General features: G+C 49.9%; 1 protein-coding gene across 3 annotated transcripts in view; it reads left to right on the top strand.

The window, feature by feature from the left end:
• The window catches only part of SLC66A2 (solute carrier family 66 member 2), a 48,046-nt gene that overhangs the window by 22,253 nt on the left and 10,276 nt on the right, over positions 1-15,517 (top strand). For 2 of the 3 annotated variants that reach the window (XM_059895025.1, XM_059895023.1), the window contains one exon: positions 11,738-11,954. The exons of the other annotated variant lie outside the window; for it this stretch is intronic. In XM_059895025.1, the coding sequence (XP_059751008.1) occupies positions 11,738-11,954 (217 nt within the window). The remainder of the gene's footprint in view (positions 1-11,737; positions 11,955-15,517) is intronic. 3 annotated transcript variants of the gene reach the window in all.

The raw sequence follows: 15,517 nt of genomic DNA, 5'->3' as shown, positions 1-15,517 counted from the left end.
CAAAGTAATCCATTTTAACCATTTGAAAGTATACAATTCAGTGGTTTTTAGTACATTCACAATGTTGTGCAATCATCACCACTATCTAATTACAGAATATTTCTATCACCCCAGAAAGAGACCCCACACCTCCCAATTTCCTTACGCCAAGCCCTGCCAACCACTAACCTGTTTTGCCTGTTTTGGACACTTCACATCAGGGAATAATACAATATGTGCCTTTGTGTCTGGATTCTTTCACTGAGCATAATATTTTCAAGATTCATCCAGTTTGTAGCATGTGTCAGTACTTCATTCCCTTTTAAGGCTGAGTAATATTCCATTGTATGGCTGGACCACATTTTGTTCATCCGTTCGTCCATCGATGGACATTTGGGTTGTTTCTACCTTTTGGCTGTTGTGAATAGCCCTGCTGTGAATATTCATAGGAAGTCTTCATGTAGACATATGTTTTCAGTTCTTTTGGGCATTTACGTAGGAGTAGAGTTGCTGGGTATGTGGTAACTCCATGTGGAATCATTTGAGGAACTGCCAGACTGCTTCTCAAAGTGGCTGCACCATCCTACATCCCCACCAGCTCTGTATGAAGTTTCCAATTTCTCCACATTCTCACCATAACTTTTTATTGTCTTGTTTATTTTTGCCACCGTAGTAACTGTGACCTGATATCTCATTGTGGTTTTGACTTGCGTTCCCCTTACGATTAGTGACGTTGAGCATCTTTTCATGTGCTTGTTGGCCTCTCCCGGGAGTTGTAAGTGATGCTTGTTTTGTAGATTTCTCTGATTTAGCGTCTCTCAGAGCTTTCCTTGGCCCTGCCGTCTCGGGGGGTGACCCAGGACGCGTGTGTCTTCCCCACGGCAGCCCCCATGCTTCCTCTCCTGGCCCCTGCGTCACGGCCAGTGGTTGGAGGAGTCAGGTCCTCAGGAGCCTTCTGGGCGCTGCCCTCCGGGGTTGCCTGGTTCCCGACCATCGCCCTGAGGATGTGCTGAGAGCACGTCCCCTGAGGGTTTCCTTAACTTCTGGCGAGTCCAGAAGGCAGAGGAGTGGACGGGCTCCAGCTCTGTTCTCTCGTGGCTGCGTGTTCTCTCGTGGCTGCGTGTTCTCTCGTGGCTGCGTGACCTGGACGAAGCCTGTGTGGGAGGTGGCCGAGGGCTGGGTCGTGGTGGGAGGAGCCCCTCAGAGGGTCGGTGAGGCCCTCTGCGCCGGGGCTGCAGCCCGGGTGGGGTCCGGACACTGGCGGTTCCCTCGTGTGAGGATGCGCGGACCCCTCCTCGCATCCGAGGGAGCACGAGTGACAGTGACGGTCGGTCCGGGACCTGGGAGGGGCCTCGGTCTGAACCTCTGCACTGGGAAGCAGACCCCCTCCCTCGTGCAAGCAGAACGGCAGGTGAAACTGCACCAGTTCTCATCGACCCCACGTGCAGCTCCGGACACTAAGCTGTGGGGGTGGGCTTCCTGGGACGGAGGGCCTGTCCCCCTGCCGCGTGGCTCGCCCCTTGGGCCCCTCTGAACTCCTGCCCCGTTTAAGCAGCTCCGTTTTCTTTTCGCAGCTTTACTGAGGTCTGATCAGCACATGATGAGTGCACTTGGTGTGCAGTTTTGGTCAGGTTGGGCATTATACAGCCTTCACCCAAGTTAGGACAGTGAACGTGACCGTCACCCCCCAGATTTTCCTCTTTGTGACCCCTCCTTCACCCCCAGGCCCTAATCTGCTTTCTCTCACTAGACATTGGTTTGCGTTTACTAGAATTTGACAGAACTGGAGCTATACAGTATGTACTGTTTTGTCTGGTTTCTTCCACTCAGCATAATTGTTTTAAAATTTGTCCAGGTTGTAGAGTGTATCAATAGTTCATTCCTTTTTATTGCTGAGTTATATGGCTGCACTACAATTTGTGTGTTTACTAACTGGTTGATGGACATTTGGGTCGTTTCCCGTTTTTGACTGTTACAAATAAAACTGCTGTGAATGAACCCTTGCATACAGGTCTCTATATGAACATATGCTTTCTTTTCTCTTGGGTGTATACCTAGGAGTGGACGGGCTGGATCCTATGGTAAGTGTATGTTTAATTTTTTAAGAAACTGTTGCACTGTCTTCCAGAGTTCTGTACCATTTTGCATTCCCACCAGCAGTGTGTGAATTCCAGTTGCTTTGCATCCTCATCAATACTTTGTATGGACCTTTTTTTTAAAAAATTTTTAGCCATTCAGATAGGTATGTGGTGGCATTTCATTGTTGTCTTAATTTGCATTTCACTAATGATGTTGAGCATCTTTTCATGTGCTTGTTTGTCATCCTTGTATCTTCATTGGTGAAGTATCCAAATCTTCTGTCAATTTAAAAATTGTTCTTATTGAATTTTGAGTTTTTAATGTTTTGGATACAGGTGCTTTTATCAGATACATGGTTTGCAGTATTTTCTCCCAGTCTGTGGTTTGTCTTTTCATTCTTTTAGTGGTTTCTTTTGACAAGCAGAAGTTTTCAATTTTTATGAAGCCCAGTTTATCAGTTTGTTCTTTTATCGGTTGTGCTTTTAGTGTCAGGTTTAAGGCATCTTTGTCAAACTCAAGGGCACAAAGGTTTCTCCCTATTTTTTTTTCCTGGTGGTTTTGCAGTTTTAGGTTTTACATTTAGATCTGTGATCTAATTATCTGTCAGTTAATTTTTGTTCACGGTGTGAGGTATGGCTCCAACTTCATTGTTTTTGCATATGGATGTCCAAAGACCGTCTTTATTTCCCACTAAATCACCTCTGCATCTTTGTCAGAAATCAGTTGTCTGTGTGTGGGGGGTCCATTTCTGAACTCTGCTCTGTCGCACTGATGTATTTCTCGATTCCTGGGCCAGCACCACACTGTCCTAATCGCTGTAGCTTTTTGGTACTAAGTCTCGGAATCAGGCAGTGTTAGTCCTCCAACTTTGTTCTCTGTTCTACGTGCTTTGCATTTCTATATGAATTTTACAATCAATTTGTCATTTTCTACAAAAAGCATGGTAGGATTTTGATTGGGATTATCTTGAATCTATAGATTAATTTGGGGAGAATTGACGTCTTTATGATTGTGCAGAAAGTGTTAACACAGCAGGCCTGGGACTGCTGTCCTTAGAAAAGCCCGCTTGCCAAGTTGGCCCCTGGCTGATGTCTGGGAACTTGGGGTTTAGCATACTTCCCATTATTCTCAGAACTGATGAGAGGAGCTTTCTATGCTTCAGCGGTCTGGACACCTGCTTTCCTTCTGGAAGTCTGGGATTTTGGTGTGTGCTAGGCAGAGGGTGTCTATGTGACCAGCCCCCAGTAAAAACTCTGGGCACCGAGTCCTTAATGAGCTTCCCTGGTCATCGTCCGTTGCTGGAGGAATCAAGCTCATCCGAGGGAGGGTCCTGGGAGAGGCTCCTGGGAGCTCACACCTGTAGTCCTCCAGACTCCACGCCATCTACCCTTCCCTTTGTGGATTTTGCTTTATATCCTGTGGTATAATAATCATAGCTGTGGCTCTGGAGACATGCTGGGCGAGTCCTCCTGATAGATCATCGGACCTGGGGATGGTCTTGGAGACTCCCGGCACAGCAGTGTTGAGACCGCCAGCATGGAAACACCGTGTAGCTCTCCACTTATGTCTGCTTTCATTTCCCTCAGCAATGTTTTGTAGTTTTCAGTGTGCCCATCTTGCACACTGTCAGATTTATCCCTAAGTATTTCATATTTTTTTATGGTATCATGTATGGTATTGTTTATTAAATCTCAGTTTCTGATTGTTCATTGCTAGTATGTAGAAATGCAATTTACTTTTGTATATTGATCTGATAGCCTGCAACCTTGCTGAACTCATTTATTCATTCTAATGGATTTTAGTGGGTTCCTTAGATACTTAATAAATAAGGTCATGTCATCTGCAAATAGGGATAGTTTTACTTCTTCCTTTCCCACCTGGATGCCTTTTATTTCTTTCTTTTTTTTTTTTGCCTGGTTGCTCTGGATAGAAACTGCAGCACAGTGTTGATTAGAAGTGGTAAGAGTGAGCATACTTTGTTCTTGATCTTAGGGAAAAGCATACTTTTGTTTATCCCCTGCCTACCTTAGTGTAATTGTCATACGGTTGACTTTACATGTGCTAAAGCCCCATGCTACATTGTTCTTATTTTGTTTAAATAGTCACTTATCTATTAATAAGATTTAAATGGTAAGAAAAAAATCATATATGTTCACCCACTTATTTACTGTGTCCAATGGTCTTTTTTTTTAATTGATTTATTTAATTTATTTTATTTTTGGCTGCATTGGGTCTTCATTGCTGCACACGGGCTTTCTCTAGTTGCAGCGAGCGGGGGCTACTCTTCGTTGTGATGCGCGGGCTTCTCATTGCGGTGGCTTCTCTTGTAGCAGAGCACGGGCTCTAGGCGTGTGGGCTTCAGTAGTTGTGGCACGCGAGCTCAGTAGTTGTGGCTCGCAGGCTCTAGAGCACAGGCTCAGTAGTTGTGGTGCACGGGCTTAGTTGCTCTGCGGCATGTGGGATCTTCCCGGACCAGGGCTCGAACCCGTGTCCCCTGCATTGGCAGGTGGATTCTTAACCACTGCGCCACCAGGGAAGCCCCCAGTGGTCATTTTTGATTGGATGTCAGACATTGTGAATTTTACTTTGCTGAGTGATGGATATTTTTGTGGGCCTATAAATTTTCTTGAGCTTTGTTCTAGGGTGCAGTTAAGTAACTTGGAAACAGTTTGATCTTTTTTTTTTTAAGATTTATTTATTTATTTATTTATTTATTTATTTATCTTGTTTATTTTTGGCTGCATCTGGTCTTAGTTGCAGCACGCAGGATCTTCTTTGAGGCAGGCGGGATCTTTCGTTGTGGTGCACAGGCTTCTCTTTAGTTGTGGCGTGTGGGTTTTCTCTTCTCTAGTTGTGGCACGCAGGCTCCAGGGCCTGTGGGCTCTGTAGTTGTGGTGCACGGGTTCCAGAGTGCGTGGGCTCTGTAGTTTGCGGCTCACGGGCTCTAGTTGAGGCGGGTGAGCTCAGTAGTTGTGGCGCGTGGGCTTAGTTGCCCCTCGGTGTGTAAGATCTTAGTTCCCTGACCAGGGATCGAACGTGCGTCCCCTGCGCTGTAAGGCAGGTTCTTTACCTCTGGACCACCAGGGACGGCCCAGCTTGATCTTCTTAGATCCTGCTTTTAAGATTAGTTCAGTGGAACCAAAGCAGTGCCCAGTCTGGGCTAACTGTTCCCTACTGCTGGGGCAAGTTGCCCCTGTGCTCTGCCTAACGCCCGTGTGTTTTGAGGTTTCCCAGGCTGGCTGGGGTGAGGGCTGCTAATGTGAACCCTCTTGGTTCCCTCGCTGGTGGGGGCCCTGCCGAGTCCTTGAGGGCCATTCTGCAGGCCCTCGGCCCCCATGCGGCCTTCCCTCCAGCCCCGAGACCTGCACACTCCACATGCTCGTTCCCAGACCAGCGCCTTCACTCAGGGTGTCTGCCGGCTCTGCTGTGAGGGTCCCACTTCCTGTCCCATGTCCTGGGAACTCTCAGGGTACAACTGGGACAGTTTGGGGCTTACCGCACCTGTTTCCCATCTCAGAGATTGCTGTCCTTCACTGCCCAATGTCCAGGGTCTTACAAGGATATATTTTGCCCATTTTTGGTCCAAAACTCCACATATTTTGACCGTGTTTTGGTTGTTTGGGAGAGTAAATGTGGCCCCTTTGCCCCATCTTGGCTGGAAAGAGAAGTGGCAGCTCAGTTTTCACTTTTCCGGCCTTTGTATTCTTCTAAGCACCCCTAGCCGCTTCGGTGTAAATGCCCAGCTAGTACGGGTTTTTGTTGCTGTCCTACAGCCTGGAATTTGCCAGAGTGGAAGGATGATTAATCTTTCTTCTCAGGGTGGTGGGGACTGTGGCGGGCTGTCCCCTCCGCTCCTTTGCTCTGGTGCGAGCGGCCACTGTGGGTGTCCCAGGGAATCCCCATGCCCTCCCCGCTGGGGGCACCAGCTGTCCCCCCTGCTGCTCTGGGGGGCCCTCCTTAGATGGCTCCGTTTGTGGTAAGTGCATGAATTGAGGTGGCTTAGGGTGTGCCAGCTTAGCGGTGCCTATGTTTTAGGAAGGCCCTGGGCCTTGATTTTCAGTGAACATTGTAGGCTGAGTGAGTTGACAGGCTTGGATGGGGTTGGACGTTCCAGTTCAGTTGCTGGGCCACAGAGAGGAACAGTGACTGCATCTGAAGCCCACGGGCATCGAGTCACGCTGTTGCCGTGGAAACACAGCAGGTCATCTGTGGGGCTCTCGTCTTTTTTTTTTTTTAATTAATTAATTAATTTTATTTATTTTTGGCCACGTTGGGTCTTCGTTGCTGCGCGTGGGCTTTCTCTAGTTGCGGCGAGCGGGGGCTACTCTTTGTTGCGGTGCACAGGCTTCTCACTGCGGTGGCTTCTCTTTTGCAGCGCATGGGCTCTAGGCACACGGGCTTCAGTAGTTGTGGCACGTGGGCCCAGTAGTTGTGGCTCGCGGGCTCTAGAGCACAGGCTCAGTAGCTGTGGTGCACGGGCTTAGTTGCTCCGTGGCATGTGGGATCTTCCCGGACCAGGGCTCGAACCCGTGTCCCCTGCATTGGCAGGCAGATTCTCAACCACTGCGCCACCAGGGAAGCCCAGCTCTCGTCTTCTTGATCTCGTCACACTTTGCCTTCCTCTTTCGTCTCAGATATGTGATAAGTATTGTGAAAATGCACGTGAGGGTTCTTTTTGCTTCCTCTGGCAATTCACTGCTGTATCATCTTGTAAAGGGCCAGGTGCTCCCTGGTGCTGGCACGTTTTCCTGGAACTTCAGAAACAGTGGTCAACCCAGCTCCTGGAAGAGACGATTCCCCTGCCTGTGACACAGGCAGAGACAGACTTCTGGGAAGTGGGCATCGATCATGACAGGTCCTCTCTCCCCCGATGACCAGCTCCTATCCCACCTCCTCCGAGTCACACTTCCTCCTCCCCTTTCCCGTTCTCAGGGAGCTTTGTCCTCACCCCCCGGAGGGCGTGCGGCGGTCACTGTGCAGCGGTGGCCTTGGAGGCGCCGACCTCTTGGATCTTGTTCTCTGAGGCGGCAAAGTGCTGTTTGCCAAATGAGCGTTGAACTGGGCAGCTTTACACCTCGTTCGGAATTCGTGCTTATTGATGAGGATGCCTGTTACAGTTATTCGGGCCTTTTCAGGAGACACCTTGAGTTACTCATGCAGAACGTGCTTATTTGGTCCCACCTGTTCCCGAGCATAGAGCTGTGAGCAAGCTGCACGACTTTTTGTTTCGAAGCCCCCCGCACTCGGACGCGGGGCCCGGTGGCGCTGCTGGACCGCCCTCACGTCCCCTCCCCCCCCCCCCGGCACGCCTCTGCGCCCGCCCGCTTCTCTCGCCCACTCGCCCGGGCTGCCGGCTGGTTCCGAGTGTGGTCCTCGCGCAGGCACAGCACTTCGGCTGCAGAAGGCGGACGCTGGTCTCAGGCCGGGTTTACTGAAGGGACACGTCCCGCGACTGCAGTGGTTGTGGTGGGAAGCCCAGACCCTCGTCGCCACCACAGCAGCGGACGCTCGGGTGAGGGGCTGTCGGATGAGAACTTGGCGGCTGTGATGCCTGAGCGCTGCTGCTGGACTCTGACCCACGTGGTTGAAGTTGTATAAACCTGAAGGGCAGGAATTACGCGCATTTCCACAGGTCATCACAGTGAGTCGCAGTGAAAAGGGCCGTGTCTCCTGGGTTCTCGAAGTGAATTGTTGGCACCTAATCCTCCGGAGGGGGCAGTTTCCTGAGCGTCGAGTCCCGGGAGCTGGCGCGCGCTGTGCGTCCTGCCGGCCCGCGTTGCCTCCCAGCCCGGCCTGGCTCGCCCGCCCAGGGCCCCCTGGCTGGTGCCAGGCTGATGGGAGGAGGCCGATCCGGCCGTCGTGCTGGGGGCGGAAAGCGGGCAAGGGCTCATGTGCCTGTACGTAGTCCTTGCTTTCAAAAGGAATTCTTTAAAAATGTATCCAAGAGGCTGTGTTATCTGCCACAGATGAGCTTAATTACATAAAATGCAACTTTGTGTTTTCGTGTGTAAAGGCAGATCACTCGGCAGACTTAATACAGTCATGTGCTTTGGCAAATGGCAGCCATGTAACCGAGCTCTCTGGAGGCGGCAGCTGGGCTCCCGGCCCCTCCGCGCTCCCACGGACGCCGTCCCCCCTCGTCTTGACCCCACTTTTGGTCCTCATGTCCCTCCTGTGAGTCCGTCATGGTGAACGCAGGGAGGGGCCCTGTCCTCAGCGTCAGCGGAGCGGGGGGCTTGGCAGGATGCTGGCCCCACCGAGTGCCCGTGGGGTGACCTCGACCTTCTCTGTGCCCTGTTTCTGGCATTTGTGTGGATGGTTTTTTGGCTACAACGGCTTTGCAAACCTGCCTGTGACGCAGCGGGATGTGGACCAGCAGACCAGGGACCCGGGATGGCCTGAGAGAACTAGCGAGAAGTCGGAGGTGGCCACGCGGGCCCCCTGCGGCCTCCCTGGAGCCAAGGTGAAGCCCCAGGCCTGACCCTCCCTGGGGGTGGGGGGCGGGCAGAGATGCCGTGACTCTGGCGCGGCTCCTCTCTGGGCACCATTCTTCTGTCCAAGCTCGCACTGACGTCCTGTAGCCTCAAGGCTGGGTGTACAAATACCTGTTCGAGTACCTGTTTTCAGTTCTTTTGGGTGTGTGCCCGGAAGCGGAATTGCTGGATCATACAGTAATTCTGCGTTTACTTTGTTGAGAAACTGCCGTCCTGTTTTCCGCAGCGGCTGCACCAATTTACATCCCCACCAGCAGCGCACGGGCTCCCTCTTCCCACCTCCTCGCCAACACTTGTGATTTCTTGTCTTTTTGATGATGACCATTCTGACAGGTGTGAGGTGACATCTCATTATGGTTTTGATTTGCATTTCCCTGATGATTAGTGATGTTGGACATCTTTTCATGTACCTGTCGGCCACTTGTATGTCTTCTTTGGAAAAACGTTTATTCAACTCCTCTGCCCACTTTCGTTTTTATTTTTTTATTTTTTAATAAATTTATTCATTCATTTATTTATTTTTGGCTGTGTGGGGTCTCTGTTGCTGCACGCGGGCTTTCTCTAGTTGTGGCGAGCGGGGGCTACTCTTCGTTGCAGTGCGCAGTCTTCTCATTGCGGTGGCTTCTCTTGTTGCCGAGCACGGGCTCTAGGCGCGCGGGCTCAGTAGTTGTGGCTCTCGGGCTCAGTAGTTGTGGCTCGCGGGCTCTAGAGTGCAGGCTCGGTAGTTGTGGCACACGGGCTTCGTTGCTCCGCGGCATGTGGGATCTTCCCGGACCAGGGCTCAAACCCGTGTCCCCTGCACTGGCAGGCGGATTCCCAATGACTGCGCCACCAGGGAAGTCCCATTCTGTCCATTTTTAATTGGGTTGTTTGTTTTTTGATGTTGAGTGGTCTGGTTCTGTATATATTTTGGATATTAACCCCTTAGAAGATAGTAAATATTTCCTCCCATTGGATAGGTTGCCTTTTTATGCTGCTGAATGTTTCTTCTGCTCTGCAGAAGCTTTTTCTTTGTTTCTTTTTTCATTCGATCTTTAAAGGTTGCACTCCATTTACAAAGTATTGGCTATATTCCCTGTGTTGTACAGTACATCCTTGTAGCTGATCTTACACCCAGTAGTTTGTACCTTGCACCCTCCCACCCCTGTATTGGACCCCCCCGCCCCCCATAACTACTAGTTTGTTCTTTATATCTCTGAGTTGCGGAAGCTTTTTAGTTTGATGTAATTCCACTTGTTTATTTTTGCTTTTGTTGCTTGTGCTTTTGGAATCATATCCAAAAATTCGTTGCCAAGACGCCATATGAAGGAGCTTTTTCCCTAGAAGCACACAAGTTTAAAATTTTGACGTAGTCCAATTTATCTATTTTTTCATTTGTTGCCTGTGCTTTTGGTATATCTAAGAAATCACTAACAAATTCAGTGTCATGACGCTTTCTCCCTGTATTTTCTTCTAAGAGTTTTCTAGTTTTATCTAGTATGTTTAGTCTTTGGTCCATTTTGAGTTGATTTTTGTACATGAAGGTAGGGGCCCAACCTCAGTCTCTTCTCAGAAACTTTTTGACAAGGATTTTCTGGTAGCCATTTGCCAACTGACTTGCTCCCTGAGAACCTAAAATAGAAAGGCTTCCGATCGATTGACCACAGGCCCAGCTTTCTGAAGTCCCCACACACTCACCTGGTGTCCTCAGCCGTCCCTGTCCTGCCCGAGCTCTCAGCCCTGACCGTGTTCTCCCCGCTCCTTGGGCACAGAGACAGGACCTAACTCGGCAGGCCTGCGAGTCCTCCCCTGCCACACCCTCTCGGGCCCTCTGTCTGCGAGGCCTGTGCGTGGGCCCCCTGCTCCGTGTCCTGCCCCCCCCCCCCACTCAGGCCCACACACTGCAGCTGGGGCTTCTCAGGGAGCAGCCAGACTCAGGACCCTGAGGTCCTCGGGGAGGGGACCTCAGAGCCGCAGGCCATGTCCATTCCGCCTCTGGCACCCCTGCCGGCCCTCCCCCTTCCCAGCTCCGATGCCCACAGTGTCCTCACATGGGGTGAGGTAGCGGGGGACCTGGATGTGGGGGACAGGGCGTGTGGTACAGCCTGGACCCTGCCCCATGGCACCTCCCGGCCCCCTGGACGGCCGACTCCTGGTGGCCTCGCCCATGCCGGCAGCCCTTGCTGGGCCTTTCCCCGAAGGGGTGCCGGGCTCTGGACCCGACCAGTCTAAGGACCGGGTCAGGCTCAGCACATCGCACCCTCCCTGACTCCCTCCGTGTTTATCCCCATTCCCTGACCTTCCCGGCCACCACCTCTGTGCCCAGGACCCCCGCATGTCTCTGCCAGTGCCCAGGAACCTCATGTGAACTGCTCATTTGTTTGAGTGCTTGTGAATTTGGTTTCGGTAGGACACGTCTATGCAGCAAACAATAACATCGTATCAGCTAAGTGTGTGGTGATATCGTACACTTTCACTGGGCCTTTATTATGGGCTGGGTACTTTTGAGATTCATAAGATTTACTCATTTAACCAATGAAACAACCCTAGGAGGTAGGGACTGTTGTTCCTCTATTACATCTGAGGAAATGGAGAAACAAAATTAATCCAAAGTTGTAGAGGGAAGGAATGGAGAGAGGTTCCAGAGGCTCTGGTACTAGCCCGCAGTACACTAACTATCAGACTATTTTAGGAAGAATTTAAGGATTTTAATGTCTTTTATGTGGAGCTAATACCTATATCAAGGCTCCTTCAGAAATGCCATAATGGAGGCAGATGGAGCCCACAGTTTATGTCCTCCCCACACTGACCTTGGCCTCCTCACTCAGTCCCATCCTCCTCTCACTGGCCTTGACCTCCTCACTCGGTCCCGTCCTCCTCTCACTGACCTTGGCCTCCCCACTTGGTCCCGTCCTCCCCACACTGACCTTGGCCTCCCCACTTGGTCCCGGCCTCCCCACACTGACCTTGACCTGCTCACTCGGTCCCGTCCTCCCCACACTGACCTTGACCTCCCCACTTGGTCCCGTCCTCCTCTCACTGACCTTGGCCTCCTCACTCGGTTCCATCCTCCCCACACTGACCTTGACCTCCCCACTCGGTCCCGTCCTCCTCTCACTGACCTTGGCCTCCCCACTCGGTCCCGGCCTCCCCACACTGACCTTGGCCTCCCCACCTGGTTCACGTCTCTCTCCCTTTTGCCCTAGACCTCGAGCCCCGGCACTTCTGGCGCTGGAGCCGCTTCGGGGACTACGTGCAGTGTGTCCTGGCCTTCAGCGGCGTGGCGGGCTGCGTCACCTACCTGTCCCTCGACTCGGCCCTCTTCGTGGAGAGCCTGGGCTTCCTGGCCGTGCTGACCGAGGCCATGCTGGGCGTGCCTCAGCTCTGCCGCAACCACCGCCACCGGTCCACGGAGGGCATGAGGTAGGGGCGCGGCGGGGACCCGGGCGCAAATCTGCTGCTTCACTTTCAGTTCTGCTGGGAAGCTGCCAGCTCAAGAGCAGTTCCGGGTTAGGACGCTGGTCTTCTGACCTCTTGATGTGCAAGCAGGTGTGTTCCTGTGCAACAGGTGAGGGGAAGCCGAGACCCTCCGTGAAGCAGCTCACTGCGGGCCACGGACGGGAGGCGGGGTCCACAGATGTCTCCAGAAGGCAGAAGCTTCAAGCCCTTTAACGTAGGAAACGACGCGGCAGCTTCCTCCCCCTTAGCACCACCAAGAGCAGGTCGCAGGCACTCCCTGCCTCCCTCAGGCACAGTTCCATTTATGAGAACATCAAAAAGCATAAAATGCTTAGGAATTAACTTAACCAAGGAGGTGGAAGACCTGTACAATGAAAACTACGGTGAGATGGCCACCTCTCACCCGTTTGGATGGTGACTGTCAGAAAAACAGAGAATAGCAAGTGTTGGTAAGGATGTGCAAAAATTGGAATTCTTGTGTTCTGTTGGTGGGAATGCAAAATGGTACAGCTGTTGTGGAAAGCAGTATGCCATTTCCTCAAAATATTAAAAATAGAATTACAATGTGACCCAGCAATTCTACTTCTGGGCATATAACCAAGAGAATTGAAAGCAGGGTCTTGAAGAGAGATTGTACACCCATGTTCATAACATAACAGCATTACTCATAACAGATAAAACATGGAAGCAACCCAAGTGTCCATCAGTGGATGAATAGATAAGCACAATGTGGTCTGTCCATACAATGGAATATTATTCAGTCTTAACAGGAAGGAAATTCTGACACAGGCTACTTCATGGACTCTTGAGGACATGATGCTCAGTGAGATAAGCCAGTCACAACAGGAAAAATACTGTATGGTTCCACTTATATGAGGGAGTTAGGGTCATCGAATTCATAGACAGAAAGTAGAATGGTGGTTGCCAGGGGCTAGGAAGAGGGGAGAATGGGGAGTTACTGTTTAATGAGTATTTATCTATAGTGTTTTTGAGTGGGTATCTCTTTGTATAGATTTTTTTAGTGAAGTGTAGAAACTTTACCTCCCTTTATGATATTTTTAATGTGGTATATTTCATATACATAATGTTTCCCTCCACTTACAATTTTCTTAAATATTTCCTCTATTCATATTTAGAACCACATCAGATAATATTATAATTTTTGCTTCAATCAACATAATGCACAAAACTGAAGAGGAATAGGAATGTCTATTGTGTTTACCCTTATTTTTGCTTATGATATTCTTTCTTCCTTCCTGCTATTCCAAGATTCCTTCTTTTCTTGTTTTTGTTTTTGTTTTTGTTTTTTTTCCTGTTTTGAGAAACTCCTGTAACTAGCCTTTAAGGGTATTTCAGGTGGTGGCAGATTTTTTTACTTTTCCTTCACCTGAGAATGTCTTGATATCCCTTTCATCTCTGAAGGATATTTTTGCTGATACAGAATTCTAGGTTGATAGTTCATTTCTTTTAGCCCTTGAAAAATGTGCCACTTCCTTCTGGCCTCTGTGGCTTCTGATGAGAAACCCACTGTGATTTTTGTTTTCCCCTATAAGTAAGGTGTTATTTTGCTCTAGCTGCTTTTGAGATTTTTTTTTTTTTGTCTTTAGTTTTCAGAAGTTTGACTGTGACGTGTGTCTTGGTGTGGATCTGTCCTGGTTGGGATTCACTCAGCTTCTTGAATCCCTAGGGTTGTATTTCCTGCTAATTTGGGGAAGTTTTCAGCTGTTATGTCTTTGAGTACTTTTTCAGTCCTGCCCTTTACCCCTCTTCTCTAGGACTCTGATGATGTGGAATGTTAGGTCATTTGCTATGATTCTTCTGTTAAGATCATTTCTTTTTTTGTTATGATTCACTGGTTCTTTCCAGTGTTCCAGCCACTGTGCTCTGAGAGCCCATTCACTTTGGTTATTCCTTTTGGTTATTGTATTTTTCAATACAGTAAAACTTACATTTGGTTCTTCTTTACATATGTTTCTTTTGTGAAGCTTTTTGTTTCTTTGCTGAGACTCTCTTTTCATTTGTTTCAAGCATATTCATAATTGCTCATTGAAGCAGTTTTAAAGTGGCTGTTTGAAAATCTTTGCTTTTTCTCACAGTTTTGGCATCTAAACACTGTCTTTTTTTAATTCTGTTTGAGATCTTCCTGGTTCTTGATATGACAGATGATTTCCAGTTTAAACCTGGACATTTCCATTTTATTTGTAAGACTCTGGGTCTTACTTAGACCTTTGGTTTTAGCTGGCTTTCTTGACACTACCCTGGCGGTGGGATTGGGACGCCTGGCAGGAGTAAAAGTCTAGGATTTCCACCCTCTTCTGCTATGACGGGTGGTGGTGGGGCTGCCTTTTTTTCTGTTATGTTTGTCTAGAGTAGAGCAGTTATTGGCTAAAAGTTGCCTATTTTGCCAGGCTGCGCCCTTCCTGGTCTTTTGCACAGAGAGCAGCCTCTTCTTGGGGCCTTTTGGCATTTCCTGCTTCTCCAGCTCCAAGTCTGGGGTTTCTGTGGCCTTCTCCCCACCTTTGAGAGTCTGGTGTTTCTGTGTAATGTCCAGGGTGTATAGGGGAGGAACAGGGAGACGATTCTGTCTTCCAAGAAGCTGAAGTTTGTGTCACACCTGATTTTAACTAACCTTTTGTTTTTGTGTGCGATACTCTTATCTTGGGTACGGGACACATGACTGCAGCTGCCTTTTAGGCTGACCTTCTAAACCTCCTTTTATTTGACCACTGTCTCCATGTTTCTCCAGAAACATCCTTGCCGTCTGACAGTGATGTGCTGTTTTAATTTGCCCAGCTCATCTACTTGACTGACGGCCTTGAAGGCAAGGACTGTATCCCGTTTATTTCTTTCCCCAGCATCTGACAACGTGCTTGGAAAATTACAGCAGTTCAGTTCAGTAAATATTTATTGAATGAACTCATGAAGGACTAAAATAGTCGATTCTCTAAATCACTTTTGGGAAATAGGAGAACACTTGGGGAAGCAGGTATGAATGTGGAAGATTTACCAGTGTGGGTACCTAGCTGATCGGGCTAATTCTTGGAGAATTTGTGCACAACAGCGAAAGGTGCAGAAGGCCCCAGTGGGAATTGTGTCCCTGGTGGGGCTGCAATGGTTCATCCAGCAAAGGCGGTGTTGGAAAGACGCCAGGCCGGACCATGGAGGCCTGTGCTGCTCTGCAGAAGCGCAGCCGTGGGCGTGGCCGCCCCACTTAGGCCTCGGGGTGCCCTCGGGAGTGACAGGTTGTGCAGAAGGCCCTGGCACCTGGGGCGTTTGACGTGAGAAGAGGAAGCCCGGGGAACTGTGAGGCCGGGTGGAGCACACACTCCTGAGAGTCTGACTTCAGGGCGTAAAGGATGCATGTGGTCGTCAGCCTTTGGTGACCGCAGCCCCTCTCCCCCAGGGCCTCTGCCCCCACAGACCACCTGCCTGCCCGGCGGCACTGGGTAAAGGAGACAGAAGGCAAAGGCGGAAGGGAAGGGAAGGAGACTGTGGTCAGTGCCGCGAGCAGGTCTGGCGAGAAGGCC

Source organism: Balaenoptera ricei, chromosome 14 (genome assembly GCF_028023285.1).
Source record: "Balaenoptera ricei isolate mBalRic1 chromosome 14, mBalRic1.hap2, whole genome shotgun sequence".
NCBI lineage: Eukaryota > Metazoa > Chordata > Mammalia > Artiodactyla > Balaenopteridae > Balaenoptera > Balaenoptera ricei.
This window is presented reverse-complemented; position numbering and strand designations above follow the sequence as displayed.